The sequence below is a fragment of the Scleropages formosus genome, chromosome 17 (assembly GCF_900964775.1).
Source record: "Scleropages formosus chromosome 17, fSclFor1.1, whole genome shotgun sequence".
Taxonomy (NCBI): Eukaryota; Metazoa; Chordata; class Actinopteri; order Osteoglossiformes; family Osteoglossidae; genus Scleropages; species Scleropages formosus.
In genome coordinates this window covers 17,994,337-18,006,560 of record NC_041822.1, presented here as the reverse complement: position 1 = coordinate 18,006,560, position 12,224 = coordinate 17,994,337, and the positions used below count along the sequence as shown (strand labels likewise).

At 53.0% G+C, this 12,224-nt stretch overlaps 1 protein-coding gene across 1 annotated transcript in view; it reads right to left on the bottom strand.

Annotated features, from left to right (window-relative positions):
• grid2 (glutamate receptor, ionotropic, delta 2) overlaps window positions 1-12,224 on the bottom strand; it is a 351,265-nt gene that overhangs the window by 125,677 nt on the left and 213,364 nt on the right. Inside the window, exon 5 of the mRNA XM_029259349.1 lies at window positions 7,985-8,190. Coding sequence (XP_029115182.1) covers window positions 7,985-8,190 — 206 coding nt within the window. The remainder of the gene's footprint in view (window positions 1-7,984; window positions 8,191-12,224) is intronic.

Below are 12,224 nucleotides of genomic sequence, written 5' to 3'. Positions count from 1 at the left end.
CGCACGCGCAGCTGAATACAATGAGCCTGGTTTATCCGCGACATCATTCTTTTGATGACAGGATATTTCCCTTTCCTCTGCCGTGCTCCATTCGGAGATATCGCTGTCCTCTTCATATTCCTCGGCCATTGATAACTGTCCAAGGCTCACCTTGGGAGACGAAGACTGATCTCACGACATGCAGAAGCACGGGGTTGGGGGTGGGGGGGTTTGACAGTGAGGGAGGATGCAGACAGACTGAGCCGTTCCTCACATTGTTACCTTGACCGGAGGAGAGAGACCGCATCGCTGTCCAGTGCGCGGTGTGCCGTTCCACACCGTACGTATGGGGTTTGCCGGGAAACTGCGAGTCCCGCAGCCGAACTCTGCATTCAGCCCGGCATCCGGCACACGCTGCCCAGGGGCCAGGTGAACCCTCGAGGATCTTCTGCGCGCAAATTCTACACACGCTATGCGATCCCGCGATCACGCTCTCGCACCACCGCTACTTCGTCCGCTTTGGTCCGTGGCGGCGGACACGGACAGTTTGGTCTCTAGCAGCTGTCAGCGGCTTCCTCTCGGGTTTCGCCGCCAGAGTGACACGCGTTCCATCGAGATCCACGCCGAGTTACCCTCCCGGCGACGAGCGGAGGTGTCCGAGGACATCCCCCCGCCGCGTCGCGTCCCCGTAGCCCGACATCTGCCCGGCGTCGGCTGGACGCGAGCGGCCGGTCCGGACGCCGCGTCCATCCCGGGGGCCGTCGCGCCGTTTCCGCAAATTTCACGCTCGCCGAGTCCTGGGTGCCGCGAAACGGACGGGTCGGCCGAGCCCCGGGGCCTTAGCGGCTATGCCTTGTTAACCTTATTAGCCGTACGTGTGAAAAATGCAACGGGCTTATGAGTCCCACACCGGTGGCGCTGCGGTGCCTCACAGTGTCGGCTCCTTGGCTCTCCCCACAAGGCCATTGTTATTCTACTGGTAATTCCCCCGCCGTCCTTGAAACATTACTCTATGAAGAGCCTCCACACGTTCCACGAAAGAGACGAATAATAAAAATGCTTTTGGCTGAGAAAGTCTGAAGGCCTGGTGGTTCAGTGGAGGGGTGGGCACATGCTTTGAAGACTATTTTACAAAGTGCCAGTTATGTTTTCATTGCCCTGCCAATGCTGCTCAGCTACTGCAAGTGGACCAATCGCAGCGCCTCACGTTTCACCGGCTGCTCTACTAACCTTTACTCAACGTCTGCCTTTTTCACGCAAAATCTTTCCCTATTTGTTGTTATAAGTCAAAGAGCTCATGCATATTCATCGGGAGTCGCTTTCCATGGATTAGAGGACTAAGCCATCAAGAAGAACAAAGATACAAAATCCTCACTTACGGATGGAAATGCTGCCTGTTTAGCACCGGTCTTTCGGTTTATATTCTCCTCTGTTTTATCTCCCCCGGATCTGTGCAGTGCGCAGATCCGTTCGCACGGCCGCGGATCCCTTTCGGACGGGTCCGCTCACCACGGACCGCGGGGTACGGGAACATTTTGCAAGAGCGATCCGCTAACGCTTTGTTTGCCACGTGTCAAATCTGGACAGGAGCCGCCCGCGGTAAACCGTGCTCGTAGATTTAAATGAAAAATCCCCCCCTTTCGCCACGCCAGAAGAGCAAAAGATGAAAGATAGTATGTTCGCCAACCAAAAGGGACAGAGAGCCGGAGCTTTAAGAGACAGTTTGGAAGCACGAGCTGATAACAGAGCAATGGAGTGAAGTTTAATCACGTCTATGACAGCAGCAAGGCTTCAGCTATGTGGGTTAGTTAACTTTCCCTTATTTGCGTTCCAGCTAAATAGAGATAAACAGACAGTGACCTTTCACACACACATGTGGATGGAGAGTTTATAGATAGTCCCTACCCAATTAACCAAACAAGATTAGCTCGTTCCTAATGGCACGGAGATGTCACCTCGGCCGTCCCCCCCGCCGGCCCGTTGCCATTGTCGTCTTTCTAACGAGTGGATTTACAAGCCCGGACACACAGATAGCCCAACTCTCGCATCAGGCACAACAAGTCATTCAGCTCAGCCGCCTTTCCTACTATTCCCGCAAAACGACCTAAAACTGGCCAGAAATAAATGACGACCAAAAAGGATTTTGCTCATTGTTTTCTGGACACTGCGCGTAATCGGACAGCCGCGCTTCAAATTTACTTCCCTTTGCAACGTTAACAAGAAAGGAAAACGAGTTCCAGGTAAGTTAACCTGGAACCCGAACCCTCAACTCACCGACATGTGCAACTCTTCATATATACAGCGTCATCAAACCGAGCTGACGTGAATCAGGTAGACCTAAATAAAGAAATAAGAAAGGGTGAAAAATCAACAAACCGTTTGTTTAGGTAGGTTATTAATTATGATGATATTTCCCCATTGAAATTCTGTCTCCGGGACCGGGCCGACATTGATCGGCCCGCCCCGCGCTATCGACGTCCCTCGTCGGGCCGCTCGTCAGCTCGCCCGTTGCTGGCACGCGGGCCTCGGCCATGCGGACGCGCAGAAACGACCGCTGACACGTCGATAAATATTTTAAAAAAGAAAGCGCTCTGGTCTAGTTTGCCTCGTATAGCCCAAGGCCGTACTGACAGATTTTAGAAAAAAGGAAGGTTCTCACCTTCACAGGCTGCCTTTAAGCAGAACCGATCTATTAAAGGCACGGGCCGTGGCGACGGAACACGCTGACCCCGGGCTCGGCGGAGGCTGCCGGTAAAAGGAGTTCATTCGCAGTGAGAAGGTGTACCAGGAATCATATTTCTATTCGGTACATTATATTGGATTTGAAACAAGAATCAGTCTCATTGATTCCCAGCTACCGACTGCACAGCACTGGCAGAACAGGCCCTTTCCATCAAAGGAGGGCGAGGGCTATTAGCGAGCCCGGCTGAACACAGGCATATGTAACCGTAAAGTACGAGGACTCCCAAGCGGCCCGGCCGGTCGAAATGCGAGCCGGCTTCCCGGAAATATCCGGTTCGAGTCCGGACTGTGTCGTCGGCCGAATGGGAGCGGGCGCCGGGAATTATGCAGCGGTGAATCAAAACCGTGTGCGCGTTGGTGGGAGGTGGGAGGTGGGGGTTTTGGCGCTCAACGCGTGGCGGTTCGTTGCACGGAATAGCTAAAGCGCCTCCGTTCCCCGAACACGTGCATCCGTTGCTGCTTCGGCGCCCCCTAGGATCCCTTCCGTCCCACGGACGTCGCTGGCAGTCGGCCGCATTGCTCAACTGATGTATTATTGGACATAATTCGGCAAAAGTCATCAATTATTTGGCTTGTCTGAAACGAAAATATCGAAACGAAAGAGGTCGCGATTCGGACCGGCGCCGCCTCGACACACCACCACCCCGCGTGCTGTCAGCAGAGGCAGGCAGGCACAGGCAGACGGAGGAGCCGGTCGCCGGCAGGGTAAACACGGGATATTTAAGATTCACAAAAGTGATCGGCACATCGATTCCATTTGAAAGGGCAGCGAACGGAGCAGAGCTATCCGGCGAGCCATCTTCCAACCTCGGCTCCGTTCCACTCAGGAGGCGTAATTTCGCCGGCAAATGAAATAGCCACCTGCATATAAATTTGAGCGGATAATAAAAATGAAATGCCTTCGGGATGGCGTCCGGGTCACGGCGGAGCTCCGAGAGAGAGGAGAGAGAGCAGAGGGAGCAGAGGGAGCGCGGCGAACAGACAGAGAATCTGCCTCCTCTTGTCTTTTCCCCTCTCCTCCTCACTCCTCTGTTCCGAGCACCAGAGCTGCAACTCTCTCCCTGCAGCCTGTGGACAATTTACAGACAAATTGTGTAGCGTAGCTGGCTACCGAAATGAGTTAGATTAAAGTTCCCGTGGCACAATTACTGACATAAGCGGCACTTAGCTGAAACGTAGGTATTCGCCGTGGCCGCGATTTATAATGCTGCATAATTCCATTACGTGAATTTAACCGGCAATAACTTTCAGCGAAAAGCTTCAGATGTAGGCTCCATACGTCAAAGGCGGGCGGCGTGTCAGCCACCTGCTGCTGTTCCGCGCTCGACGCGAGCACGTCGGCCCGGGTCACTTCGGCGATGACTACGGCGATCGCTCAGCAGCACGCACACTCTCGTAAATCTGAATCGGCGATCTCTGTCAATCACGTCTGTCGATCTCTGGTCAACGGACAGCTCTGTCCATAGAGACGAGAGCAGGGTACACGTGACACGTGTGGGTGTTGTCCCGTACTCGCCGCGAGCCTGCAAAAGCCTTGGCCGGCACACAAATGCAGGGCAAAATATTTACCTTTCTTTTACGTTTATTCACCGAAGGGACGCTTTTCTCCAAAGAGGCTTACAAGTTACAAACGTTTAGCCGTTTATACGACCGGATGATCTCACCGGAGCAATTTGTTTTAGGGTAAGTATCTTGCTCAAGTGGGATTGGAACCTGTGACCTCAGGGTCCAGCAGCAGCAGCTCTGACCTCCACGCTACCAGTTGCCTCCTTTCCTCTTCAGAAAACTGCCACATGTGAATTTGTCCAAACCGCAGTATTTTCCGTTTATTTTCTCAACAGAAAATAATAAATTGCTATTTCATGCTGTTTAATCGAATCGGTCCCATAACTGGTCAAGGGCTATGAACAATTAGACACGGACACATTATTTTACATTGTTAACACTATATTTTTTCAGGGTCGCGGACAAGAACATTTAGAAACATTTCAACTGATTTATTCGTCATCATGTTACAGTTAGTGCTCAACAAACGTAAATAATTTGGTTTAGCATGATTAAATAATGATGGTGACTTTAATGTATTAACTGAATTAATGCCTCGGTTCACTACGCAACTCATTGACCCAACATGTGAGCAAAAGCTGGGTAATGAAGAGGTCGACCGGAATTAATTCCCGTAAGCCCAGCGGCTCCGGAACGCTCAGGTTTTCAGACCCTGTCAAAGGTGTTACCGTTCAACGATTTGCTCCGCATACAGCTACGAATGTTAAACAAAAAAAGGTTGCAAACAATGTTCTCGGTAATTAATTACTGCATATGTATGTATTATTGCTTACCAGACATCAAAAACACATCCGTGAATGATTAGTGGGTCTTTTGTTCGAGTCCTGCTTGGGGTGCCTTGCGATGGACTGGCGTCCCGTCCTGGGTGTGTCCCCTCCCCCTCCGGCCCTACGCCCTGAGTTGCCGGGTAGGCTTCGGTTCCCCGCGACCCCATATGGGACGAGCGGTTCTGAAAACGTGTGTGTGTGTATTCTTTTTTTCCCTGCAAAATGGCACCATCTAAGGAGCACCGTGCACAGTCTTCTGAAACACGGGCTGCGCCTGAAATGGATCACTTTCATTGCCATCGCCCTTCCGTTAAATAATAATCATCCATAAGAATGCATGTTTTTGACTCCTATGCAATGAAACACATTGGGCTCCGGACTCAGAACAGCTTTAAACGGTGATGTTTACAATGTGAATGTGCATTCGGAATGAGCAGGGAGGAGAAAATAGGCAGCGAACGACAACCCGCTCGTAGAGCCCACGCTCCCGAGTCGTACCCGACCGGCTCAACTCGGCGGTGCGAGTGAAACCCAAGCGAAGCCGTGAAACAAAATGCGCGTCTTTCTTTGCGTTTCATGTTCCGGCTTTCAGACTAAAAGCCCGCTTCCTCTGTTAAGGGGATCGGGGCAGTGCCGCACCGCAATTAAACAAACTTTTGAAAAGGGCCTTCATGGAAGGGGACTTCTTCGAAACATCTACACACACACACACACACACACACACACATACTTTCTGAACCGCTTGTCCCATACGGGGTCGGAGGAAACCAGAGCCTACCCGGCAACACAGGGCGCAAGGCCGGAGGGGGAGGGGACACACCCAGGACGGGACGCCAGTCCGTCGCAAGGCACCCCAAGCGGGACTCGAACCCCAGACCCACCGGAGAGCAAGACCCGGTCCAACCCACTGCGCCACTGCACCCCCCCACATCTACACACTAAATAAAAGCGATATAAACTCAACAGCTGTTGCAGAAAAGGGTCATTTTGTTTCGGCGCACAATCCGAACACGATAAATAATGCAGAAGTCAGACTGTGTCCCTTTGTCAGGGATAGAGGCAGAGCCAGAAGAAAAAATAAATAAATAAATATCCCTGAGAATCGAGAAAAAACATCAGTTCCACAGTTTGTATATCATCAAATACCATTATTTGCACACAACTAATGTCGTGATATCTTGTTATTCATAAGTGCAAATTTATTTTTTATTTGTTCAGAAACGTACGGGAGAATGACATATTCATTATGCCTCTAAAGGAAACCTGTGAGCAAAAGAACGATCGTGAGTATAAACACAATGCTTTAAATGATAAGGAGAGTCGGGAAACAGCGGCGAACAGGTACAAACGTGTAACAAAGCGTCATAAAGCAGAAAACGCCACGGCTCCTGTTTTGAGTGGATCGATCCTTTTGTTGCTTTCGCTTTAAAGGCCACTGAAAGTCAACAGCTGAGCTAAATTACGTGTGTCGGTGTCGCGCTAGACGTGAAATCACGTACGAGTGAAAATAAGAATAATAATGGAGGATAATCATTCCGTCAAGGTGAGCGTGTGGTGCCCGGCCTGGGAGCGCTCCGAGAGAAGGATGCGCACAGCTCTGCTCCGCTCTGCTCCGTTCTGCTCCCCTGAGCTCACGTGTGTCAAATGGTCCCTGCGGTCCAAACGGTGATGAAAGAGGGGTAGTGGCAGAAAGGGGTCGGGGTGAATGTGCAACGAAGGGGGGCTGAACGGGTTGTAGCAAAGTCGCGTATCACAACAACGAGACCGACAAAGCATTTATAATACGACACATTACAGTGGATAGGAAAGGCAAGAAATCAGGCAATGGATTAGACTCCAATAATAATAATAATAATAATAATAATAATTATAACTGTAATAATAATGGATGACCCAGCGGCATATCAGGTAGTATTAGTGCCTTACAGCTCTTTGGCTGCGGATTCAGGCACGGAATTTACCCCCCGTGTTTACGTGGGTTTACTCCAGCTGCTCTGGTTTCCCCCCACAATCCAAAGACATACGTTTCATGTGAACAGAGGACCCTACATGACCCTTGGTGTGTCTTACTGTGGCAGGGTGACCGACTATGTGATGATTGCTCTGTGATGGACTGGTGTCCTGTCCAGGGTGTACAGTGCATCATGCCCTGTGCTTCCGTGATATTCTCTGTACCACTGTGACCCTGCACCAGACAAATCGTTATTGATAAATCATGAATGGATGGAAAAAAAAAAAAAATAATAAAGTCAATAATAATAATAATACTGTGAGAAGCAGTGCTGAACTTCGTCTGCTGCACTACTCAATTCCATCCCACAGAGTCAAACTCACCCTGCCAGTTGTCAGCTGCTCTACACTCTGAGCTGCCCTCCAAATCTGCGCCCCAAGGCCCAGCCGTGACCCCAGCAAGTTCCTGTGTGTATGATGCGTGATCCCCTAATCCCTTCCAGTAAACATCAACCGTGCTCTCCAGTTGTGCGTTCCCTACTCTCCAGCTAAGCTCCGTTCCACGGATTGCTCTAAAACTGAACTTGCTCTGCCCGTTTCACGTGTGAAATACTAAATTGGCCAGAAACGTAAATTCCTCGCGCAGCTGTCAAATAATATTTTGTTTCCGGAAGCAAACGCACACTTCGCTCTTCTTAAATTATGCCGAGCGGTTTTCGTACGCTCTTGCAAGCGCTCGTAGCATACGATATTTTTTTTAATTTAATGAATCCAACGTATAGTAATTTTCCTGTAACGTTTATGGCCTAATTAAATGCAAACACCTAATTAACACTGTCACACTAATGCTTCCCACATTACCTTAATGACTCATTAGCACTGACTTGGGATGTTTTGTGAACCGCCCCGCATTTCCGGGAGCGCGCCGCGCGGACGGCTCTCGGAGCACCTTCCGCGCAGCCCGCGGGACCGGCCCCTACCTCGGCGATGAAGGCCTTGGCGGTGGCGGGGCTCATGAAGAGCACGGCTCGCCGCAGCGTGTCCCGGTAGCGGTGCAGCTCTTCCACGCGCATGGTGCGGAACATCCCCGTGATCATCATGTTGACGTCGGACTCCACCTTCTGCAGAGCCACATCCATTCCCTGCTGCGACGTCTTGTCCAGGAAGTCTTGGATGCCCCGGATGTCTGGGGACACAGAGGAGCGGAGAGGCTCATCCCAGGCCGACGGAGACAAACCGGGCGGCGCCGCGAAAGGAACGCGCGGTCCGGGCCCTTCGCTTTGTCTCCATTGCTGTTGGCAAAGTGTTAAAAGGATATGAGCGCTCTGCAGTGCTGAAGTACGCTCTATTTATTCTCGCGTTTCACTTTATTTACATAGTAAACAACCAAGGTCATAAGTCTGACTGAACGTGGTATATATTACGGGCTGACTTATGGGCGCACGCCGGCCGAGGCGCTCGCACTTACGGCGCAGGAAAGGGGCACGGCGATCGTAACTCAGCTACGGACGGGGACACTAAACCAAAAATATGCAGTTCTGTTACCAACTATTTAGCTGACAAATTGTAAAGGACTGTCTGCATTTTTTTCCCTTCACAAAGCAGCAGAGTAAAACCTCTGTAGTCCATTTGTCACTGCAGCGAGGCGGGGGGCCGCCGCTGAGTGGAGGTAAATAAAACATGAATCAATGGCGGTGCTGTAGTGGCAGCCCGTCGCCGCGCCGGGCTCATCTGCCGCGCGCTGCATCCGGCTGCCGAGAAGCGGGGCCGTGGGGAGGAATTGCGGGTAACGGGGTGAAGTCAGGTCGGCGGCAAGGCTGGCGGCGGGCTCAGCGACCGGGTGGGGGTGAGCGCAGATGCTGTCGTCAAGACCGGGGTTCCATTTACGCTTATTCGTTGAGCTGACGCCTTTCTCCAAAGCGACTTACAGCATTAACCGACGTATTCACCCATTTACGGGCTGGGTACTGCCATGCTCAGAAGGGGTAACCGAACCCGTGCTCACGAAGCTCGGAGGCAGCAGCTCCGAGCACGACGGGACCCTGCTGGAAAACAGAAGGATGAGGACGGGACTGCGGGTATCTGGGCGATGTTCAGAATGCAGCACGAGACGAGCGGGTCACGGAAAAAGCCGGGTCGCCTCTTGTCCTGCTCGCGGTCAAACAGGGCAACTCGGAGCGGCGGTGAGGCAGCGGGCGTCGGGGGTGCGCCTGCGGCCAGTTGGACGGCGGTCCGAGCTCCGGCTGCGGCGGGAAGCTCCATCTGTGCGATGACTCTTCGAAAGAGATCAGCAAACGTATCACTCTGAACAACTTATGCACCTTTGATTTGCAGATTTTACCCGTAACAGCAGTTCCGCTCCATGGGATTTAACCCCGCAGCCTTCCGCTCGGCACAACTCCGGTTCTTCGGCCGGTACGCCACCGGGTGACCGAGAAGCAGCCGTATGTCGCGACGCGGGTCTCAACAAGGAGGCCGGGAGCGCCGGCTGACGCAGGACGCACATTACTGGCCGCGGGAGGCCGGGGAGGGACCGAACCCCAAGGAAACAGACGCTCCGCTAAAGCGCGGTCTTCATTACCACATGTTTAGAGCCTCATAAAGCCGTGCTATTAACGCCCTTGCGATGGGGAAGGCAGCGGCGCTGGCACATCGGGTGTGCTGGAAACACGGCCGGCGGACAGCGAGAGGAGCGCAGCGGAGACGCGAAACCTCCCCCCCGTCTGTCCAAAAACACACATCATTATAATCACTATCGCCGTCCAAAGCCTGGAATTCTTTCCTCCCCGTTCCCTGGACTCCCGCTGCGATTCGCGTTCGCAGCCTTTCTCTGTTTTTTCGCCATGTTGCCGGCGGAAGATTGCGGTGAGTTCGTGGTGCCGAGGGGGCTGCGGAGCGGGCCTGTCATTCGGATCCCTAAGATGCTAAATTCAGACTCCTGACAGGAGATCCAGATAGAGTCACTACGGGCGATTTCTCACCGCCTCGGCCTCGCGGCGCGAAAAAGACGGAGCGTGGTTCCGTGTGTCACTTCGCCTGCAGGTCCTCCCCGAGGATCAGGCTGCCACACAGAGGGCTGCGAACACACACACACACACACACACACACACACACGCACAAACGCATGCAAAAAACACACAAGCAGTAAACACACAAACATCCACCACCAGACACAGAAAAATGCACCGGAGCTCACGCACGCAAACACGCACAAAAACACTCCTTTGTAGAGAAAACCTGAAAGTACACAAACAAGTGAACAGACACAGACTAAAGCGAGAGCACATAAACACACGAAATAAATACGCCAGCGCACACGCCCACACGCGCTCACACGCGCAGGCTGTTCCCATCTACTCAACCTCCCTCGAGATGGTGAGGGACTGAGGAAGACGCTGCAGGAGTGTGGGGGACTGCGAGGGATTGTGGGAGCTTACGGGGGAGCGTGGGGGGTGTATCGAACCGTACGGAGCTGCAGTCTCTCCACCGGAACCCCCCCCTAGAGCTCGTAACCGAGGGATCAACAGTAGCCCTCCTATACTTTCCGAATGCACTGCAATTTGAACAGCTGAACATTTTAACACGCTGTCGTGGGGGGTGGGAGGGGACGTGATCTTCCCACTCCTGAACTCCTGGGTGGAAAAGCAGAGCGAAGAGGCCCAAGGAGAGAAACTGGAGATCCGCGTGCGTGCCCTTCACAAAGGTTGTGCCACGGTACTCCTGCGCGCGTCACGCCGGTGCGTAAAAGCACGGTTCCGCACACCTTGGGCCCCTGCGCGCTGGGTATTGACTCAGTAAGCCTGCACTTAATAAGGTGCCATAATACGAATAGCAGTACGCAGCAGCGATATTAATCTCAATCGCACACACTGCCTCAATAAGGACTGGTGCTGCGAATGCCAGGAAGGAGCAGTATTATGAATGTCAGTAATGAATGGCATTATTATTTGGCCTCGCTCTCCGCCGCCGGCCTCCCCCGACCGTGTTCCGAAGTTGTAATACGCGCCGCGGTCCATACGCGGAGCCCCGAGGCCCGGGTGGGGATGCGGGGTTGCGGGGGTCATCCTTCAGGCACCCCCGTCCCTCCACTCCTCTTCTCCCGCACCGTTCGTCCCGCTCTGATGCCGCGGCACGGGCGAAGCCGTTGCACAGGCCGTTACAGGAAGCTGGTGGCTCGGTGGCAAATGGTGCTTGGCAAAGGAAAGTCTTAAACGGAAAAAAATATAGCGCGTGCTTTTGGTTTATTCCGATACATCTATCTTTTAATTAACCGAACATCCTCGGTAGACAGTTTGGGAAATTTGTTTTAAGTTGTTTTCTCGTGCGGTGTTTCCAAACACCGTGTGGGGCCACTGCGGTTCAGCCTCCACCGGCATCATAGTTTAAGCGCAGCTCTTCAAAGGCTGTTTGAAAGCCCGCGCAGGTCCGGGTGAACGCCTCGCACACCTCCCGCAGGACAAAACAGCATCAGTGTTGCTGCACGGAACGGGGCGAACCGCTGGGACCGACACTCGGTCCGGCCGAAATCGCCGGAATCGCTCCCGATGCCTAATTACCCGGGAGCATCGTAAATAGCCGAGGCCTGACTCGACAGAACCGGAACTGCGGGAGGCTCCAGGAAGCCTTGAGAGTGCGGCCAGGGAAATCTTGGAGCGTTTTCGGTGAGCACTGCTGGACCTTAAAATGGAGGAGAGGGGGGAGACAGAAATGAAGTTCGCTAACAGTATACCGCTCGAGAGGCTGCTTTGGAAAGGCGAGACCGCGCGGGCTCCTGAGGGAAGAGCAGGGATGCGTCTCGGGGCCCTGCGGTGCGGAGCTGGTCCACCTTCCGGGCCGGCAGGCGGCTGGCGCGTGGAGACGGATCCGCGGCTGTTTGCCCCAGCTGAAAGAGGCTGGACGGAGCAGCGGGTCTTGTCATGTCTGTCTGAACATCAGACCATCCCGGTGTGTCCAAACCATGTCATTCCCACACCCACACACACACACACTGTCAGACAGACTCTTGTGTACATCTCTCAAAAAACCTTTTCTGGGGTGGGGGGGGTTACTATCCCTGTTGGGGAAATTCTTCTGAGTTGTAGGTGCAGGTATTGCAGCTCTAAGAAAAGGTTTGACCCGGAGCCCTTTCTTAGGTCCCGGTGCTGCCTGCCGAGACCCGTAAAACAAGTATAACACGAGAGGCCTGATATCCATCTGGAAAACACTGTCAAATGAGGAAAT